This window comes from Lonchura striata, chromosome 17, assembly GCF_050655825.1.
Source record: "Lonchura striata isolate lonStrDom1 chromosome 17, ASM5065582v1, whole genome shotgun sequence".
NCBI lineage: Eukaryota > Metazoa > Chordata > Aves > Passeriformes > Estrildidae > Lonchura > Lonchura striata.
The window spans coordinates 12,750,567-12,771,995 of record NC_140719.1 but is presented as its reverse complement, the minus strand read 5'-3'; the positions used below and the strand labels follow the sequence as shown (position 1 = coordinate 12,771,995).

Below are 21,429 nucleotides of genomic sequence, written 5' to 3'. Positions count from 1 at the left end.
TGTGTTACCAGAGGTGCTTTCCCTGCCTGCAGCTCACCGTGACTGATAAAATAATTTACTGAGCTGGCAGCTGCTGCTTTCAGATAACTCAACAATTCCTTTGCAAGCTGTTTTACAGCCAAGATCGTAAACGACCCCAGCTGCAGCCTTGGTTGAGAGAAATTATACTTCAGAATGTAATTGTCATATTTTGAAAAGGTGCCTTTCCTACAGCATCAATAAGCCAACACAGTTAAAAACCCCAAACCTTTCAATATCTCATCCTAAAATAATCTTCTTAAGTGTATGTTCAAACTGGGAGAGCTTGTGGCATTCTGCACAACCAATTGGGGTCTGGCTTCTTAATTAAGAATTTGAGTAGGTATTACATCAAGGTTTTAAATACAATAATTAGTGTTAATACTCAGCTCCTCTTCCCCTTGGCTCCGGTAATGTGCTGTTAGTGAGATGTGATCGAACAGCAGCTGAAGAGTCTCCCCTGCAGCATGGGCCTTCTGCAGGGGACTCTTGTGTGGGAAGGGGTAGAGCAGTTGTATTATAGCAGAGACATTTTTTGGCACTGCACTCACTCTTCAGCTGTTTGTTTTTCATTCAGTTGAAACAACTATTGTGGAGTTTTTGGTATGACTGAAAAAATGGCCTCTTCACCTTCAAAAGGCTTTGTACCTGGTAGAGGCTGTGTAGGAGGGAAGTAGTGCTTCAGATAAACTCATATCTTGCTAAGGTGATACTTAGTAATGGGGTTACCTTCATAGTGCTACAGACTGAAATAACACACTGGTGTGAACTTCTGGGTCAGATCCATCTCTAAAAGACTCCATTCGGCTGCCGACATAAACTTGTTTTTCACTCCAGCTGGATTGTTTTCCGTGATGCTCAGTATGCTACTGTGTGTCTCATTTGGTTTCAACTTAATAATTTTGGCAGCAAAAATCAAGGCTAATACTACATCAGTTTAATAGTCTGATATCCTAAAATGGGTCCTGGCTGTACCACTTTGCCTCTGGATTGCAGGGTGAGGTCTGCAAAACCAGAAGCTGCCTCAGTGATAGAGAATGTCACCCATCTGTAACCCAGCCTGGGCTTACCCTGCCTTGGAGCACCCAATGAGTGTGACAAATAAAGCCTTGGCTTTTGGTCTTTGAAGGACAGACAATTTCTTTGCTTTCTGAGCATTCCAGATTGCTGCCATTTAAATGAAAATACGTGAACTAGCACAATTGTTTGTGTTCACACCCATCACACTCATCTGGCCTTTCTGCCACAGCAAAGACATTGCATTATCCCTGAGGAATGCAGGCTGCTAGAAATGCCGCACTCCAGTCTCTGTGAGCACCTTTTCCTTGCAGGAATGTGTCTGCAAGCCTTTGTGGAAGCGTTCTTCTGCCTGGCCCAGAAGAAGTACAAGGCGCTGCCGCTGCACAAGCAGGTGCTGTCGCTGCTGGAGCTGTGCGAGTGTCGCCTGGCTGCCCTGCACGGGAAGCGCCTGGTCTGGGGCTGCGGCCTCGCCGAGCCCCGCGGGGCCGCGGGGACCGCGCCCGGCCCCGGCTGCGCCGGCCCCCGCCAGCCCCACGGCCCCCAGGTGCTCAGCTTACAGAAACCATCGCCGCTGAGGACGCTGATGTGCCGGGACAGAGCTGGGAGTTGATCCCCAGCCAGGTACGTGTACTGCTGGAGGAGAGACTGGCGCTGCAATCCCTTCATTTCAGTGACAACTACTTCTTCCAGCTGTATTTTTTATTTATGGTTTTCAAAAAGTCTACTGCAACCTCCCTTTTTCAAATAATGACTCTGGCAATGACTATTTCTTCACCTCTCTGTGGGATTTACCGTGCATGTCCCATGACAAACTGTGCATTCATCCTGAGTGTGTGGAAAAGAAGGACCAAACCACAGGGAATGGTAACCAGTGTCATGGGATTGACTCGTGTCAAAGGAATTACATTGCTTTGTGTGCACAGGACATGTCACAGCAACCAAGGAAGGAACTGCATTCACAAACACCAGACTGGAGAACTGGAATCTGAAATTACACTTGTGGTCAGGCTTCAGGTCTTGATTATCTTCTTTCTATGGCTTGGACTGTAGGTGTTGAAATCAATACAGATTTGGTCAGTGTCTATGTACTTATTTTTTAAAGTCAGTCTTAAAGCACTGAAATAATATTTTGGCTTCTACTTCTTTGTACATGTCTTTGCCATGACAAGTACTGTTAGTTTTTTAAAGAACTAAAACTGCTTATCCTTTTGCTTCCACAGAACCAATAAGTTCACACTTATTCACAGAAAAAGATTTACTTTCTTAAGTCAAATTGGTGAATCAAGTGGTGGTTTTGTCTTCAGGGATTCAGCACTGCTTCTGCAGAAAGCTGTATACAGTGTAAAGGCCTAAGAGGTCATCTTAATTCCAGTGGAACCAACCCTGTCACTGACTTTAGCCTAAACTAACTGTATTCTAGGTTTGCTCATTTTTTGTCTTTTGCATGTTTGTTACCCTTTTGGAACCTGCAGTAACATCTGGAGCAGATCTTCTTTGTGTCTTTGCTCATATCCTTCATTTTTCCCTTAAATAACAGTGTAACTGCACAAATTAGATCTAAGAATGTGTCAAAACTGCTGGGCTGTAGAGCTGGAGTTGTACAGAGGGGTTTTATTATCCAGGAAATGAACCATGACTTCCATGATCACACTTCTTGTGGGGGCTAAGCAGAACATGAGACTGGCTGGAAGGACAGGAATGACTTGGAACTTCAGGGGTGTTGAGTGAAATTCTTTATGGTCTTTATGGTCTCCCATTTATTACAATAATGAAAGGCTGCATCTAAGCTTGCTTTTCCTCCTTTGTTCTACTCTTTAATGTTAATGACTTGGCTTACGTTTTAGTGTCCTCCATGCTATCAGAAATGGCAAAGCTGTGAGATAGGCACTGAGCTTTGGGTTGGAGAACATTCCCTGAGCTCCACGTCAAAATGTTTCGGTGGCTGGTGCCCCGAGGCGTGCTGTGTCACTGAGGGGGAGTCCACCTGTTTCAAGTCAGGGACTAAATGCACACATGGTGCATCAAGTGAGTTTTCACTTCAGGGAATATTTGTAGAGTTTTTTTTCCTGATTTCAGTTTTAAGCAGCATGTGTTTTTCCCAAGTGGCAACAGCAGCATGGCAGTGCAATGCAATGCAGGAGTCATGGTGAGCCCACACAAAACTAGTCCCCAGCATGTGTTGATCTCAGATGTGGGCATCCCTTCTCCTTATCTTTTTCTGTAACACAAATAAAATAGTAGTCAATGATATTTTTTAGTTCAACAGCCGGACTTTGAAATTTTATGTATTGTACATAAGAGGACAGTTGTAGACTAACTAATGCCACTGCCCTCAGCCTTGTTCAAATGTCATAAAGATTATTGCAATATGAAGATAAAATGCAGAACTCCAAAGTCTGGCACCTGTCAGAACAAATGAAGCTGAAAGGGTCATTTTTTTCACACTTTCATTGTAATATATTTGAAGACATTCACAGGTTGAAAAATGGTTACTTCTCCTTTTGTGACATCTGACATTTGTCTTGCGATTGGCAGTGTGTTACTGGAAAATAGCTTACAGTTCCTCTCATCTCATGATTGATGTCCTGTAAAGACAGAGTTACAGAGGAGTTGGATTTGAAATGCTATGACTGCGAATGCCTTTCCCTGCACCTTTGAAGTACTACGATGTGTGGCCTGAAATATCCCAGTTTTGCAGTTGTATAACTTACCCTGGTATCAGTGGAATAAATTAACTATTGTATATTGAACACTGATAAGATCTCTCTCTCTATGGGAGACCTTTATACTCTCTGGATCTAATAGAGGTTTTTATAGCTCGTGCATCCATAGGCTGATGCTGCATGCTCTATTCATCTTCCACTTCAAATATGAAAGGTCCCTTGTAGAATAGTCAAAATATTCAATTATCTGCCTCTAGTAATCCACTGTTCATGTATTTATATAATTGGAAAATTGAATGGTATATTATTCTCGGGGGGTGGGAGGGAATAAACCAGGAATGTACTTTAGAGATTTAATGGCAGTCACATTTCTCTTTCCTCTTGTCTAATTCAATTTCCTCTGAATATTATTTAGCATCCAGTTGCATAGAGCCTTTAAGTTACCAGTCTGTGCCCATACAAATGACCAGAGACACTTTATCCAGGATATGAATGCTAATGCACTGATAATCTGTTAATCCTGAGGTACCTCTCTAGCTAAAGAAACTATACAGGAAAGGCATTGGATTTTTAACAGCACTTTTGGATATATTCTCTTCAGAGAATACCACAGCACTGCACTCACGATTCTATTTATGACATATATGATATGAATATTGTATACCAGTGAAATCTTCCTTGTTATCAGACACACTGGGTCTGGTATTAATTTCTGAGTAGAAATCAGAATAAAACAACATCTAACAGAAATTTGAGGCAAGTGAATCCAGAATTTTAACCCTCTTCCCTGCAGGCTTGTGTGCAGCCTGAATGTGCCCAGACTCACTCCGCGAATCCGTGTCTCCATGTCGCCTTTGTGTTCTGTCTCTGCATCGGGCTGCTACAGGTAAATCCCCTAAAATCTGCCCTGGGCTCCGGACACTCCTTGTCCTGTCCCACAGGTCCCTACAGGTAAATCCCCTAAAATCTGCCCTGGGCTCCGGACACTCCTTGTCCTGTCCCACAGGTCCCTACAGGTAAATCCCCTAAAATCTGCCCTGGGCTCCGGACACTCCTTGTCCTGTCCCACAGGTCCCTACAGGTAAATCCCCTAAAATCTGCCCTGGGCTCCGGACACTCCTTGTCCTGTCCCACAGGTCCCTACAGGTAAATCCCCTAAAATCTGCCCTGGGCTCCGGACACTCCTTGTCCTGTCCCACAGGTCCCTACAGGTAAATCCCCTAAAATCTGCCCTGGGCTCCGGACACTCCTTGTCCTGTCCCACACGTCCCTACAGGTAAATCCCCTAAAATCTGCCCTGGGCTCCGGACACTCCTTGTCCTGTCCCACACGTCCCTGCCGAACGTTCGGGGGCACTGCACAGGCCCCACCGCGATCCCGAGGGTTGCCGCACGCCTGCAGGGGAAGGGCGGGCAGGTGCTCGCTAATTAGAGAGTTAATGAGCAGCTGGGAGCCCGAGCCCGGCTGTGCCCGGCGGGTGCCCTCAGCGCAGGGCGGGGCGCTCCCGGGCACGGGCTGTGCCCTCAGGAGGGGCGGTGAGGGGTTCGGACCTGGCCATGAGGGGAGATCGCGTCCCGCTGCAGCCCGAGCCTGGCGGGGTAGGTGCGCTCGTCCTTGTGCTGGGTGCTCGGTCAGGCGGGGATTTTGGGGTGAGCGGGGCGCGGCTCCTGCACTACGTTATGTGGGAGTCCCCAGAGGCTGTGCTGGGGCTGCCGGAAGGTGAGGGCCGGGCAGCCCCGCTCTGCTCAGCCCTTGTGCGGGGACGGCATGGGGTCCGGTGCTTGGGATGCCCTTGGCTTTCACGGAGCAGAACCGTGGGTATGTCCCCGGGAGGATGGCGGGGGCGGGCAGAGCCCGGCGTTTCCAGAGCAAGAGCAAAGTGCTCCAAGCAGAAGCTGAGCACTTGATTTTCTTCTACTCATGGAGCTGTCCCTCTTTTGGCTACGCTGACAGGCATTGCTGCCACACCTCAGCCTGAGAGAGCACACTGGGTCTGCCCCTTTGCCTGCTGCAGATGGCCTGGGTGGATGAGAGGTGGTGTTCGGGCTCCAAATTCCTGCTGAAATAACACTGAGGTGTCTACATCTGCCCATCTACGCTTGACTTGTCTCGCTCTGCCCTCTGGTTGTTCCTCCGTAAGGGGAAATTGATAAAGTATTTATTTTTCTCTGACTGTTTCCATCTGTACTGCCTTGAGAGCATCCTCCGGCTCGCTTGGTTTGTTCCAGCAGGATGTGGTCCCGAGCTCCCGCTATCCCTTCCCCACTGCACGCAGCCCAGCTCATGCTTTTCTCCGATTATTTCTGCCTTACTTACCTTCACTTCACCTTAAGCACACACACAAAAAATCATCAGCGCTACCCAGATAAATCCATCTGGTCTCTGTCTCAGCCTCATTTAACCTCCCATTGAAGAGATTATATCACATGGTATTCAGCTGCAACCTATTACCTTGCATGCCCAAGCATATCACATTGAATTACCCTGGCCCACAGGCCTGCGGTGTTTGCTAATAGCTAATGGCTGCTTTTAACTTGGAGGTGATTTATTTGAGCGCGTTTCTGTTCGCAGTGCAGTGCTGGCGGGTGTGGCAGTGTGTTAAGGAGAGCACAGCGAGGGAGCGCTGGCAGGATGGCTGAAGGCAGCCTGGCTTCACACCTCCGCCAGGTGCTCACGTTTCCCGGTGTTCCCGTTCCCCTCCGCTGTCCCAGATGCAGCAAGTGTTAGGGAGCAGGAATGAGCACTCCTGGCTGAGCGCAGCAAGGGAGGCAGGAGGGCACAGTGCTCTGCCTGCCTCTTGCCACCAACCTGAGTGCCAGGGGGCATGTGGCACATCCGTGTGCTCAGGAATGGCCTGGGAAGGGGGCAGTGTCCCCACACCATGCCCCCTGCCCTCTGCCTCAACTGCCGCTGTGGGAGACAAATATTTTTTGCGGTTCTGATGGCAGAATTAAGTTAAGTTGTGTCATTGCTGAATTTATTGCAGGTGTAGTGTGAAAGTGGTATGAAATTGCAGTAAAAAATTGAAAGCCTGTTATGGTGATGTGATGCAATTTCCCCTCTTCCTTTGCCTCATCAGTGGAAATACAAAAGCCCTTCTGCAGGTCAGGTTCAGATACATTGGTGAACAAGCAGGAGAAAGGGAGAATGCGAGTTTTGGAGGCAAACCCAGCTCCCTGATGTGTGGTTTGCTGAGTCTTGAGCCTCATGTTTGTCCTCCCATCAGCTAGGGTCCCCCAGCACACAGCTCTCCTCACTCAGGGGGTGAGGAGGTACTGTGGCTTTCAGGAGGAAGAATAGTGACGCTAATAAATCAAAGTCAATCAACTTGAGAGCTCTGTTATTCAGGCTTCACTCCTTGATGATGTAGCACAAAAATCAAATGGTTGAGGTTATTAAATTATGGCTTATACCACCAATGGGGAAATGTGATCATGGACGGGGCCTGCATCAATATTATTTATGTGTTGAGGGGTTGTGCTGGCTGTCAGATGGGAAATGGCAGAAATCCTACATGTGTCCAAGTCCTTCTCTGTCTTCCTCTCACCTTACTTGATAACCAAGTAACATGATCCACTGTCTGTCTTAGATCAATAACAGCACAGGGCACATTGTGACAAGCAGGGAAACATTTTTCCTGAGTATCTCAGGACACTTGCAGGTGCTGAGGTGACGGTGGGGAAGGAGGTGCTGCCTGGCACGGGACACAAACCATCTCCATCCTGGCCTGGCGTGGGCAGCACCACCGGCCCTTTCTGCAGGATACAGACGAGTGTGGGCAGTCAATAGACATGGATAAAATAAAGTTGTGAACAGCAGCAGGAGCTAAAATAGCAACATCAATAGCAGTTTCCAGATAATGATCTAATTAGCACAAACAACAAGTTTCCACTAATGACTCTTGTTCTTCCAGCTCCTTCCTTTCTGCTCGCCTGTCGTTATTGACTCTCTGGCAGGGAGCGGCTGCACTCCCATCTCTGGGGCCAAGGCTTTGGAGGTTTGTTTACTGCCTGGCTTTGAATTACTTCTCCAGAGGATGTTTGCTCAGGAGTCTGGGCTGCTGTGTGTGGGATGGGATGGCTGCATGCAGAAGGTGGTGGGGGCGGAAGGAAAATCAGCTGTTTGGCTTTTGGAGGCCTTGGGAAAGTTGTGCTCCTACTGCACATCCCTGTTATAAAAATAAGGATGCTGATGTTCGCCCACTATTAGCAGTGGAGTGGGAGCTGACTGCTTGTGAAGGGCTTGGGAAGCTGTGAGGGAAAGATGCTTATGAGGAGCACACTAGAGGCTGTTATTGGAGGAGCCAACACAAGCTGTTCCTGTCCTTCCCTCTCTAGGTATGAGCCTCATCTCTGCATCTCCCTGCCTTCCTCCCACTGAAAAAAACAAACAGGCTCTTCTGTGCTCTTACAGCCACAGCTTGGCAAGTATTGGCTTAATGCTGTCACTTCCTCAGTTGTCAGTGGCCACTGTTCTGCCTGCTGCTTTGTCCCCAGCTGTGGTGGGTAAGATTCTTGCATTTGAAGATGCCCGGTTCTGACATCTCCAAGCTGCCAGTTGCTGCCAGGCTTTGCTGGGACAATGGAGTGGGACCACAGCTGACACCATCTCAGCCTTGCCTGAGATGCTTACTGGGCTGTGCTGGAGAGTGCTGCCTGGCACCAGGAGCAGCTCACGGGCCAGTGATTCTCACTTACTGAACTCAGAACAAACCCTGTACTTGTAAGGGTGCAATTACTGGAACATCATTATTGCTGATGAGTCTTGTGCCAAAATGACTCTCCAGATTAAAAACCTCAAGCAAACACATTTGCACTCCCCAGCCTCCCAGGCCCGTATTCCCGTGGCTGTTCTGGCTGCTGATCTGCAATTCTGAGTCTCACTTCTCCCAGCCCTGCCCGTCTGCCAGGGCCCACTGGGAGCGGCTGCAGCCGGGCTGTGGAGCCGCAGATGCTGAGAGCTGTCAAGAGCACAGAGACATTCTGGGTGCTTTCGGCTGAGAATTCAGCTCTGCTCTAATGAAGCTGAACAGCCGCTAAGGAGGTTTTATTCAAGTCAAGGTGGTTTTGACTAATCCCTCCTTGCAGCATTTTCATAGGTGGTCTGTGTTTCCAGGGCTGAATTTTTTTTCCTATTAGCCTTCAAAATCAACAGTGCTGAGGGATGGCAGAGCCCTGAGAGAGGATTTTGGCCTGGGTGGGTTTTGGCTTCCCTCCCTGGGCAGGGGCCGGTTTCTGACAGGAACAGGAGGAGCGTTGTCCCAGCCGGGCGGAGCCCAGTGCCCAGCCCGGCTCCAGTGCTGCCGAGTGCAGGAATAGCCACAGGTGCTCTCCACATCCCGACTCATTTCGATGCAGCCAGCCTGTCTTCCACCTCTCCTGGAGGATCTAATTATGATTATGGTAATGAGGCAGAGGTGTTGATGCTGCCCAGGGTTTTAATGACTTTCCTCCAAGTTTTCTGCTACTTTTACTGGAGGTAGAAGGGTGGTTTGTAAGGACTGGTGGGGGCAGGGGCAGGAGCAGGCCTGGCTGTCAGACCCCCTGAGTGTATGAAGGGAAAGTGGTGGAGCCAGGTCAGGGTTAAAATTCTACTGGGAGCAAATTTCAATGGTATCTCTGGGGAGGCAGATAAGATAGGTCTGTGTGTGCATGTGGCATGTGCCAGGATGCTCTAAAAGCTGGAAATGACTGAGTAGAGGTGCTGGAGCACTTATGTAAAATATCTAAATAAATCTTTAATATTTCTAATTGCAAATGTACATAAATTGCACAGCCACATCATTTCTTTGAACACCAACAACTTTCTCTGTACATTATTACATAGTTTAAAAGGAGCTGAAGGAGTTTCAGCAAACACTTCCACTTTGCATTTTTTTTTAAACATACTTACAAAAAAAAGATTTGTTTTTCTTTATAAGAGGATATAAAACATAGCGACTGCTTATCAGGAACAAGTATCAGCCTAAGCAGATATACAGAGAGAGGTATATCTTAAGACACAGTGATGTATGATAAAGGAATATGTGAACATGGAGGCTGCACTCTGGGGTACTGGTAGCTGATGCAGAGCCACATGGCATTTACAGCAATGTCACAGCTCAGGTGATCTGTGAAAGTCAATGCTTGAATGTGACACCCTTTTCAGAAGCATGGTTGTTTCTGGGTGTTGTGCAACACCCTCAGGATTGGATTTGGTTTGGAAAGCCCATGAACTGCACATTCTCCTGCTGCTCTTGTCCTCACGCTCCCCCACGGATGATTTTCTCCAGGGGAGAAGGAAAAGGCAGCAAAGTCTGTGCGGGGTCAGAGCAGGGCGGGTGCCACTGTCTGAGCCTCCTGGCTGAGCAATCTCCTCTGGAACGGCCCTGAGGCTCAGAGACCTGCGTGGGCAGGGAGTGTCCCTTCCTGTGACCACTGAAGGGAGCTCCTGGTGGCTGTCAGGCCGTGGCTCTGCCCCACACCAGGTCCCGGTCCTGGCCAGCCTGGAGGCCTGGATTGCTTTGAACGCAAACCTTTGGGAGGAGGTGACCCCAGCAGTCATTGCAGGTGGGAAGGACGGACTGTCCACCTAGGAATGGTGTCACAGGTGTTCCCTTTGGACTTTTTCTTTGCACTGTCCAGGTAAAGCTGTGTGAAGGACAGGGCAGGGACTGTGGTGGAGCTGCTGGACCCACTGGTCACAGGCCTCAGCCCAGGGCTGCTCCCTCTGCCCTGGGATCGCTGGGGGAAATGAGCCCCTTTCAGATTAGACCCCTGGCCCACAGCCCATTAACATTTTCTAGTGCATCTGGGTGTGGACCTTTGGAACAGGAAAAAGCTTATGAACTATCCAAACTTTGGGAATGATTGATTCCTTGCTGATTGCTTTTCTAGGAGAGCCTGTGACACCTCACTGAGGTCCAGCAAGTCCCTTTGCCCTTTAGGAGTATTCATAGTAGCAGAACCTGTGTCCTGCAACCTTGCAGCAACCTCTGGGACTGGCTCCCAGACCAGAGGGTTCCACGTGTTCTCACAGTGCAATCAGTGCTTTACAGCTGCAAAAGCAGAAAACAAAACCAACCAGACTCAGATGACAATGCAAAGTGACACCAGACTCTTTGGATGGCGGCAGGATTTGCTTAAACTGGTGCAAAAGGGGCTGGTGACTGTAGTATTGTTGGCATGGGGAAGGACTGGGGTCCCTCCCATCTTTTGGCACTGAAGCCATAATCCCTGTCCAAAATGATGATACGTACAGTCTGCAGAGACCTTGGGATACCGGTCAGTCTGTTTCATCCCCCTTCACACAAAACCGCTCCTTTTTTCAGGAGCGTTCACTACAGTTTAACAAAACCCCAAATCAAAACTCTAAAAACAGAATCTTTGAGGTGGGCCCACCACAAATCTGGATCCATGGCTTTGCTCCCTTCCCTCAGATCCCCAAGGGAGGAGGCTGGAATCAGAAGATGCGTCCAGATCCAGATTTGGCAGCCCGAGCCCACCTCTCCAACACAGCAGTGAGATACAGCCAAATCCCGACTGAATAAGCAGCACCAGAAGTAAGTTACTATATACAACTGTTAGTGAGATAGATACGGTACAGTAAACACTGAGAACATTTACAAAAAAATATTAAGACTTGTATTAAGATAAAAATTGGAGTGTTTTTGCTTTGTTTACACTTTGACGAGTTTGCACTAGAACAGCCTCTTACTGTAGAAAGCGCAAGAACCAGGAAGGAAGTGGAGCTGATCACCAAACCCTTGGGGACAGTGGTGGTTTGCTCTGGTGCTGCAGCACCTCTCGGGATCCAGGTATTGCTATGCCAGGTACCAGCTCCAAGGCCATGGCAGGGAACACGCGGGGCTCCTGCACTCACACACACACGCACACACACAGAGACATGTACAGCTTATAAATAACAGAAACACAAACTGAAGGAACAGAACAGAGCCTGGGCCTGAACACCTGCCCTCAGACCTTTTTAGGGGAGGGTCATGGCTAGGTCCAGTTGTTGACAGTTGCAGGAAAAGGAAACAGGGAAAAACAAGGGGGAGAATCTCTATGTAATGAGACTTCATCCTGATTTAAATTTCTTTTCGTACTGTCTCGAGAAACTAAGCATCAACTCAGAAGGTGTTGGCACTGGAACTTTTAAGAATTGAATAACTGGCTGTGGAAGGATTTAAGCATTCCTGCTATTTCAGCAGAACAATGTGTTCAATAATTTGCAAGTTTGAGGGTAACCAGGAGTTTTTGACAGATTTGGGTTGGGGGGGAACAGTGCCTTGGCTTGTGGTTGAGGAGAAGATTAAGATGTACTGTGCTTAGCTTCAGCACTAAACAATTGGTTTGTGGGTGTTTCTTTTTCCAGCTCTTACGGAGAGCACTGACTGTATCCCAAAATTACTTCCATGTATGAATGGAAACGTTGCTGGTGGGGCACCCGCCCCATGCCCTGTTAGCGTTTCCATTCCTCTATGTCACTTCTGTCTTGAAAAACTCCAGTCTCTCGCAACACAAATACTTAGAATTCAAAACAATCAGCTCTAAACAGGCATCTTAGGGCAAAAGCATTTAAAATAGTCTTTTTTGCAGGGTTCTTATGTATTTGACTCTGAGACATTGGCAGGTGTAAATCTACGTACCCAACGGTTCACAGTACCCTGTATATTCCTAACCTGTCTGGGTCTTTCTCCAGTTGTAACCTTGTCAGATTTGTGAGGTTCTTCAAAGCCATCTGTGCTAGTCTCCAAAATTCAAAGGTATTTGCCATAAGTACTGAGTTATGACATTGCTCTGAGGAGCTCCGTTTGGGGTCTGCTGTGTGCTGCACCCCTCGGCAGGTGTTGGCGGGGTGTGGAGACCTCAGTGCAACACGTTCGCTCCTCCTGGGCTTGGCCCAGGGCTTCCGGGGACCAGAAAAACGTGTAGGAAAAAGAGCATCTTTAATTTTGCAAACGATTGCATGAGGAAGAATGCTGTTAAGGAGCCTTACGGCTGCGGGGCAGCACGGCAATGCAGAGCTTACTGGCAAAGTGTCCTGCTCAGGCAGCCTGGGAAGTGTGAGGCTGGAGACGGTACCTAAGCAGAGCAGAGCTCAGGGAGCGTCCTAGTCCCTTGGGCTGTACGTTTACACATGGCAGGAGGAGCTAGGACAGGCGTTGAGCAGTGTTAACCTTTAGAGGGAGCATAGGCAGATGTCCTGTACACTGTACACTGTCCGTATCTCAGAGAAACCTCTGGCTCTCGGTACGAGGGACCTGCTCTGAGAGTGGGACTTGTGAAGGACTAACTGCAAGAACCACAAACCCACAAACACACCGTGGCGGCAGGTCAGCGGCACGACCCCCGTGAAGGGGCGCCCCCTCCGCTGAGCACAACGTGTCTGTGCCGAAGCTGCGCGTTTGGGCGCTGGGAAAGTCTAATCCTGGCTTATGCCTGCACAGTGCTCCTGACAAGGGGCCTTTCGGTGGTGGCTGCTGTTCTTGGTGGTTACTCCCTTATGACCATGTTTTACATTCTTCAAGCCGGTTAATTTCCATGCAGTGCTCATTCCCAATTTAAAGAGGACAGTATTCCAGAAAATGGGATCTTTTTTTTTCTAATGCATACTGTGAAAGAAAAGAAATACAATTACCGATCTTCATGGTTCTTCAGGGCTTTTTCTTGTTTCTTTGTCTGTTTTTCTCCCCAGAAATAGTAAAACTCTCAGAGCATTCCATCCCCACAAAGAACCCTTGATCAAGCAGGAAGCTGCCACTCCACGTAGCCCCCTCGCTCCCCCTCTACCACAACAGGCACCAGCAAATCCAGCCCCTATCCCTCAATCACAGCTCAGGGACCAAGCTCAGGCAACATTCACTTTATTCTGTGGCAGGAAGTGTGCGTGGGACAGTGCCTGGGGCTATTGCTTACAAAACTCTTCCCCTTTATTTGTGAGAGAGCAGAAGCTGTCCAGAAGTTGCCATTCACCAGGTGCCAGCTCTTCCCTCCACTCCCGTGCCAGAACCTTGGCCTTTCTCTGTGCCCCTAGGCTGCCCAGGGACCCCCAGGAGCACCAGGCCTGCCCCACTGCCAGCAGGGCTCCCCACACAGCACCCCTTTGGCCACCACACCGCCCTGACCTTCCATCTGCACTGTGCTCCCTGTATGGGCAGAGTTAATTAAACACTAATTAGCTGCATAAATGCCCTGTGGATGCTGTAAAAGTCAGCAGCCTCACAAAAGCCCCCAGGAAGGATGCTGGGCTCAGCTGGGGTTCACTTTGGGAGGGCTGTGCTCCGGGGGGAGTCACAGGAGGAGCGGGCCAGGCTTTCCTGCCGTCCCTCGGACGCTACATCCAGCCGCACACTTGATCTGGACTTTCTGGGCCCCTGCCTGCTGCAGGCTCTGCCCAGCTCCCTTTATTTCGCTTACTGCAATGACAAGGACGTTACTCCTTGCTGGGAGGGGTGAGGCATATCCTTTGGGCAGTTTAGAAGGAAAAGGTTACTTTTGTTTAAACATTAAACACTGACTCAAATCCAACAGTGACAGCGATTCTCAGATATATGTTATTTCCTTATGCCACTCATCTCACACTCGACATTCCCGTCCCTCAAAGTGCTGGCAGGACATCTCCCAGCAGGGTCAGTCGGCGCCGTCCGCAGTAAGGAGCTGGTGCTCGGGGAGCAGCCGTTCTCTGAAGCCGCGGCTCACGCCCGCTGTGCACGGTCCCTCCGGCCAGGCCTCTCCTGCGGCAGCGCCCTCCGCGCGTTAACAATTACTGCTGTTTCTGAATTCTCCATTCTCTGTAATCTGCAATTTAGTTGGGTTTGTGGGGGAGATCCCATTACGTGTCTGCATGCTGTACCTCTCTTTCAGCTGAGTAAGGGCACTCATTAGCCGTGCGTTGGCAGCATCCAGGGAGGCAATGCGTTTCTCCTGCAAGCAAATGGGCAGAGGGCACAGTCAGTGGAAAGGCACGAGCCCTGTCCCTCTGGGATGTCAGCCCAAGACAGTGACCCAAAGGCCTTTTGGACCTTTCTCTCTGGCATTCTTAGGTGGGGGTTTTTAAGTGCTACACAGCACTTTTTGAAATCCGCAGGGCTACAAATATCCCCTGCCTGTGCAATGTGAGCTACATTTATTTTAGGATCCTGATGAAAATGGAGTTGCTCTAATTATTCAGTTATACACTGTACTGTTTGTTCTAACTCAGCTGTTACACAAGATGGTAGGATTCCTTTTCTAAACCCAAACTCTCCCAAGGTAGTTATTCCTGTCAGTATTTAATTAGTATAAATTAATAGTTTAAATGACTTGTAGCCTCCCAGGCTGTCTTTGATGGCAGCTCTCACAGATTACAGCATTGTAAGGATGGGAGCAAGCGCTTCCATGTTGCAGCCTGATTCTACCACTCCTGTTCTTTATGACACTGAACAAATACCATCTTTCTGTGAGTGCCACGAGGAGAGGAACAGAATCAGCTCAGGGACACAGCAACTGCTTGTATGTAACTCTGAAAGTCCAGCAATGAACACGTCCAACATGTGTACAGCCTGAGGTGACCAAAAGAGAAGAGCAGAGAGCTTGCAGGGGCATGGCCAGCACCTCGTATGTACCCCACCAGGTGCAGGGAACAGGAGGAGGTCCCAGAGCTGCTGGGAGGCTGCAGGTACCACCACTGACACCTCAGGGACACCCTGGGTCTCCTCGGCTCTGCTGGAGCTTGGAACAGAACAGGATGGACAATTTAGCAGCTTTGAACAAATTCCTCCCCAGAAAAGCTGGGGTTTTTCTTACAAACTTACCAGTGTCTCCTTTTTAATTAGCTATACAATGAATTACTCCTGTGTAGTGATCAATAGTGTTGTTAAGTGTAAGGCCAGAATATACTATCACTTCTAAGCCACAAGCTGTAGGGAGGCCTGGTGGTGAGGACATGGTGGTCCCTGTTAGGCAAACTAAAAGATTATGGGCTGTATTTTCCAAGCACAGTGTTTTGCAGCCATCATGTGATGCTCCTCTTCCACTGTAATTGATTGCAGTAACTGAGCTTCCCAATCCTGCAAATCACAGCCCAAAGGCTTAAAAAACATGTTGGCTTGGCTGTGGGTGGGCTGTGTGTTCCTTGTGTCCAGGTATTACTGGGACATGAAGCACCAAGCAATGCTCCAAGGGATGTGGTCCTTTCACTGACTAAGCTGTAGGCACGATCCCTCTCTGTTCCACACTGCAAGGCTGCACACAGCTGTGACAGTCACCGTGTCCTGCTGCAGCTGCCCTGGCCCTGCCTGCAGCTTGGTGCTGACTCACCCACATGGTCTCACGGTGGGCTGGCACTACTGCAGGAAGGACTGACTGTGTGTTGGCAAACCCACCCTGAAAACTGAAGCAGCCTTTGGCACTGGGCACTCACCTGTGCATCAATAATCTTCTGCTTGGAATCCACAGCAGCCTGCATCTCGGCGTGGTCCTTCTTTAACTCCTCCTCAACTGACATCAGTCTGGGAGCCAAGCACACAAGAAAAAATTACATTGGCTGGGCTCTTCTAAATCCAGGTATTACCCTCACACTCTGCCTCCTCTTATCCACCAACCCAGCTTTTTTCTTGGCTCTTACTCTTCCCTGGAGCTCCTTCTAGCAGAGTGCCCCGAAGTTGAAGTGACAGCACAGTGAAGGCTGACCCAGTGGTGAGGGCTGACTGAAAGTACTAGGTGAAACCAGCTGCACTGAAACAGTCCTGGACAAATGTAAAACCACTTCCCACTAGGTGGGAGAAAGGGATTTAGAGTTACAGGTAAGGGATGGTGATGAGAGCCATAGCTATACGAAGAGAACAAGCCTGCCAGAGCCACCAAGCTCTCCCCTCCTCAAGTTCTGCCCTTGTTCATCAAGAAAACATTGGGGTTTTCCTTGTCCCAGGTAACACAGAGGGGAAAACCCGTATGTGAAACCTGCCTAGATCTCCAAAGAACCCTGATTGTCCTGAGAATGGGTGAGCTCTAATGCCAGCCAGGCTGCTCTGAACTTACTGCCATCCCCAGCCCTCCCATCTCCCTGTACCTGCTGATGATGCCCTTCATCTGGATCTCCTTATCCTCCTGCTGCCTCCGGAGTCGCTCCTCGCTCTCCTCCAGCCTGGCCTGGTACTCCAGCACCAGCTTCTGGGTGGTCTCCTCCTGGCATTTGAAGCGAGTCTCATATTCCTCCAGCTTCTTGTTGGAGATGCGGAGCTTGTCCTGCAGCACCACCAGGTCCTGCTGGTACTGAAGGTGCAGGGACAGACACAGAAGAAAACACATGTGGCACGTTACCTCGTAGGGTTTCCCTTGCCAGGGTTTCCCCCAAACCCGCTCACGCCCCTCTCCTGGTATCAGACTATAGCTGCAAACCCGTATCAGACAACCCCGCTCGCCGACACCTCCTCTTCCGTCTTCTCCGCGGCGCCAAGGGCGAAGCCGGGTCCGCGGGGCGGGCAGGTCGCTGGCAGGTGCAGAGAGTGGCTGTTAGCAGAGTCTGGCATTTCACAGGGGAAATGCAGGTTAGAGCAGGCCCGTGGCAAAGGCGGCGGGCAGCTTCCAACACTGACAGCGCGGGGCTCGCACAGGCAGGGAGGCTGCAGCCGTGGGATTTGGGGTTCACACAGGAGCTCTTCAGTCTGCAGCAATAAACGGGGGGGCTTTGGGCAGGCTGGGTGCCGAGCACGAGGGGCAGTGACTAATGCAGGACACTGCTGTCTCAGCACCCTTCATCGAGCCGAGGGCACCGTGCTGGCTGAGCAGGGCACGGAGCACTCCTGCCTTTTGGGGTCAGCATTTAACGCACATCTCAAACCAGGGTTCAGGCCAAGAAGAGCTGCTGCATGAAGCCAAGACCCCACAGTGGTACTGTTCATTTGGGTGAAGCTATAAATCAGCAGCAGAATCACATAAAGCAATTTAAAAAATTAAGAGCTTTTGAACTCGGTAAAACTGGGTTCAGCTATTGCAGCAGCACAGCATTCAATAAACTTGCTTTGCTAAAGGAAAATCCAGTGAGTATGCGCAAAATAAAACTGCTTTAATTTCAAAAAATTATATTTGGACATATGCTTTTTTAAAAAAGCATCTCAACTGAAATAACTTTAGAATAATTATCATGCAGCTGATAATGTGGCAAGCTGCTTTTAAAGTCAGATACAGGAAAAAGGCTTCCATCTGAATCATTAAGGCTGTTAAAGCTACAAGTGTTATTAATGAACTGAGAGAAGCACACTTTGTTGTGTCTTGACTTGGCCTTTCCCCTTTGGCCATCATACCTGGGTAGGCACTGCAATGATGGGCTGGGTCATGTCCCAGGTCTGAGAGTCCTTCTGGACCAGCTCTAGGGAGAAGGGAGGGCAGCCAGGCTGCTGCTGGGGACTGGCCAGCACGCCGCTCAAAAATAACTGCAAATATTTTTGCAGCACTCCACTGCAAAAATAACTTCAGCTCCCAAGGATTGAAAACTTAGGAAGCTGATGGTTTCCTGTACTGCCAAAGTACTGGAGCAAGGCAGTTTTCCTTTAGCAAAGCTCTTACTGCAGCACAGGAACAACACATGGAACCTGAAGCAATGAGGGAACAAAGCGCCTGTACAGCTGCACAGTAGCACTAAATTCAGACAGCAGGGAGTTGCTTGAACAGGAAAGATTAAATACCTACCCTAGCCTTAAAATAGGAGCAGCGTAAGTGAGCTCAGAGGAGAGCAGGAGAGGCCTCAGAGCCCGAAGGAGTCGCTCCTGTCTCTAGAACACTTGTCTCATTCTCAGTTACCATTCCAGTCTTACAGTAATGGGGAGAGAGGTTATGCTAATGGAGCTCTTGAATGTCAGTGACTGATGGGACAGCACAGTAAGGAAGATGCTGCATGGCAATGAGGCAGCCTGGGCTGGAGCTCCTGCTGGGCTTGGGGCAGGCACTGGGATGTTACAGTGCCATCGGGGTTTGTAACCCCACCACTGCCTGCCCTGCGGCCAGTCAGGATGGGCTGAACCTACAAAACTGCCCTGATCTTCCTGGGGCAGCTGGGAGCTGCTGCCTTGCACCTCCTGGCTCCTACGACACCTGCCCTCAGCATTTTCCTTGGGTTTAAGAGGTGACAGTCCCCAAATAGCACAGCAGAATGAGCACAGGAATGCTATTAGAACAAAACCAGAGACATGTCTGTGCTGGGAAACAGGACAGGCTTAGGGAAGGATGATGTCTGCAGTGCTGGTGTGTTCGAAGAGAAGCACATTGAGGAAACATCCAAAATGCTATCGATGCTCAAGTGCCACAATCCTGGCAGAGCCAGGCTGCTGAGAAAGAACCTTGCAGAAGCAGCAATCAGTAAAGATAGGATTTTCCCAGCTTCTGACTGTTGGATCCTCATTTTTATCCTTCTTTTTCATCCTAGCCACACCTACTTTGTCTCTTCCCAGCTTCTCCCACTCCAGGAAGAAGAGGAAAGGAGCAGCACCCCTCTGCTTCACAGGCACAGCCTGACTGGCCAGGCTCTGATGTGTGTGACACTGCCATAAGCTTGTGAAAGTGCCACAAAGTCACCCCACGCACCCGTGCTGTCTCTGAGACCAAAATTTGGACTTAATTTTTAGGTCTGTGAACAGCTTTTTGACATGGAAGCTGCTTCCTGCTCTGTCCCTGTTGTGAGGCATGAGACTGCTTGTGCCTTACTCCACCTCTGTTACAGGTGTGCTTAATCCCCTTTTTAAGCTATCTTTCCAGCAGATGGGTGAGTTGGAATGGGGAGAGTAAGAGGCACTGGCTGGCTGCAGAGTTTGTTTCAGGGCAGCATCAGCACTTGATTTCTGGCTCCTGTCTTTCTTTACTTGCTTTCATCAGGTGATTCCAGTCACCGACTGTGTGAAAACCTCCCAAACATTTCCCACAAATTCCCTGTGAGGCCGAGCAGGACACAGAGAAACCTGGCCCCTCTCTCCTGCACACAGCCCACCTTCTCCCCAGGGTGCTCAGGGAATGACATTCAAGGAAATCCTCTCTCTATTCAGAAACTTGTTTCAATCCAATCAGGTTTTACCTTTTCTGCTTGGCTGAGCTCGTCCTTATTCCTGAGCTTATCCCTGTGCTTGGAATCTGGGTCAATGCTTTCATCTTCTAAAAACTGCATGTTCATATTCAAAAGCCAAGCAGCAGTGCGGTCCAGGGCATTGGGGTTCACAGGAGAAGGGGCCTACAATGAAACAATGATACAACCATGACAAAAGAAAAACCTGTAACAGAAATGGTCATGAAGCTGGAGAGAGAGAGTTTCCTTCCAAGCAGATCCTCTCCCATGCTGCTCAGGCAGCAACGAGCCAGGCTGATTTACCAGAGCAGCTGGGGCTGGAGCAGGAGCAACTCCTGTTCTGCAGTTGGATGTTATTTTGGATCAAGTATGGAACCTGCTCAAAGTCATGGCCCTGGTGTCTGAGCAGATCCTGTCACCTCACAAGGACACGACCTGCGAAGATGCTGAGCTGCAGGTGAGCAGAGTGGTTGGATGTGGTTTTTTCACTCCATGAGCAGAATTCTCTCAAGTCTTCATCTTCTTATAAGCCATCTTTGATTCAATGGATTCCATAAAACAAGATCTGAAAACTGAAATGCTCCTTATGACTGTGCAGTTGCCTTCTTGGAGAAGAAACGTTTCTTTTCAGCTGAGGCTACACTAAAGATGTTGAAGAGGTCTAAATGTTTGGTGTCGCTTACTAGCAGTGATTTTCCATGGTCAGTGAGCTACAGTCAGGTCTGCTGCCTTTCAGTCCTGGCCTGGGCAGGGACTGCCAGTGGCACTGCTTAAATATTTTCCAACTATATTACAAGGAAGTCACTCTTCAGTTATTTCCCCCCCCATCCTGCCTTGTTATAAGCTGCAGTAAACAGTGAGATGAACACATGGGATCTGCATGACTTGGTCATTCAAGTTAATGACTTGGGAATTCAAGTAAACAAATTGGAAATGTCAGAAACATTCTCCTTCGTTCCAACCTCTGGATAGAGAAACCGAATCACTGTCAGGCAGCAGAACAGGAGGTTCTGTGTCAGAAGGAGTGCCTCACTGGGGTCAGGGGCTTTCCCATGCCATCTTCCAGTCTTGTCTTCTACCTCTAGAATTATGAATCGGAGACATCAGACTTGGCTCATGAGCATTGCTTGCTACAAATCCTCACGCTGCTGACATGCAAATAAAACGTGCAGAGTGAGGGTTGGAGAGACACTGTGAGACTTCAGGTCTGAAGAGAAACTTTGAGAGGACCACAGGGGTGGGTAGAGGAATCTTCTGTGAAGAGAACCTGGCCAGAGCATTCCGATGGCCACCTGGAGAATCCTTCCTTTCTGGCAGAAACCCTGTTACAACCAGGCCTCTGCTCCTTGCACAGCCCTGTGCCCTCTGTCCCTAATGAGCATTGATTGTGTTACACAAAGGCTGCTGCACGGCACTGCTAATGCCAGTGCTTACAGATCGATACTGGAATCACGGAGCAGCCCTGGATGGGAGCATGAACAGCCTTCTGTGGGCAGCACTGACCAGGCTCCACAGCTGCCATGTGAGAGAGGCAGACACAGCAACACAGGGCTGGAGAAAGGCCTGAGCTCACTCAGGGCCTGGGTGCAGTGGGCTCTTGCTGTGTGTCCAGTCTCTGTGTTTGTTTTTCAACTCTTCCTTTAGGCACAGAGGTCTTACTGAGATAAAGTTCTGTAGGGCTGGTTTTGAAATGCAGAGTGAATAAATGAGCACT

The 21,429-nt window shown here is 49.3% G+C and overlaps 2 protein-coding genes across 20 annotated transcripts in view; one reads left to right on the top strand and one right to left on the bottom strand.

Moving 5' to 3' along the window:
* Window positions 1-13,792, top strand: part of TTLL11 (tubulin tyrosine ligase like 11) — a 46,239-nt gene extending 32,447 nt beyond the window's left edge. The window contains exons 9-12 of one of the 6 annotated variants that reach the window (XR_014949224.1): window positions 1,350-1,659; window positions 4,495-4,587; window positions 7,615-7,698; window positions 8,039-9,458. Coding sequence is in view for 1 of the 6 variants with exons in the window: in XM_077787924.2 (XP_077644050.2) it covers window positions 1,350-1,648 (299 nt within the window). In the remaining 5 variants the exon portion in view is untranslated. Of the gene's footprint in view, window positions 1-1,349; window positions 4,452-4,494; window positions 4,588-7,614; window positions 9,459-11,118 lie in introns of those variants that run through there. The other 5 variants (XR_014949225.1, XR_014949223.1, XR_014949227.1 and 2 more) reach the window with 5 other exon arrangements.
* DAB2IP (DAB2 interacting protein) overlaps window positions 9,414-21,429 on the bottom strand; it is a 160,582-nt gene continuing 148,566 nt past the window's right edge. For 12 of the 14 annotated variants that reach the window (XM_085556311.1, XM_085556310.1, XM_085556309.1 and 9 more), the window contains 4 exons: window positions 19,728-19,880; window positions 16,734-16,936; window positions 16,086-16,173; window positions 13,533-14,608 (listed from right to left, as the gene is read on the bottom strand). In XM_085556311.1, coding sequence (XP_085412437.1) covers window positions 14,441-14,608; window positions 16,086-16,173; window positions 16,734-16,936; window positions 19,728-19,880 — 612 coding nt within the window. In that variant the 3' untranslated portion in view covers window positions 13,533-14,440. Of the gene's footprint in view, window positions 13,297-13,532; window positions 14,609-16,085; window positions 16,174-16,733; window positions 16,937-19,727; window positions 19,881-21,429 lie in introns of those variants that run through there. The other 2 variants (XM_021543648.4, XM_085556308.1) reach the window with 2 other exon arrangements.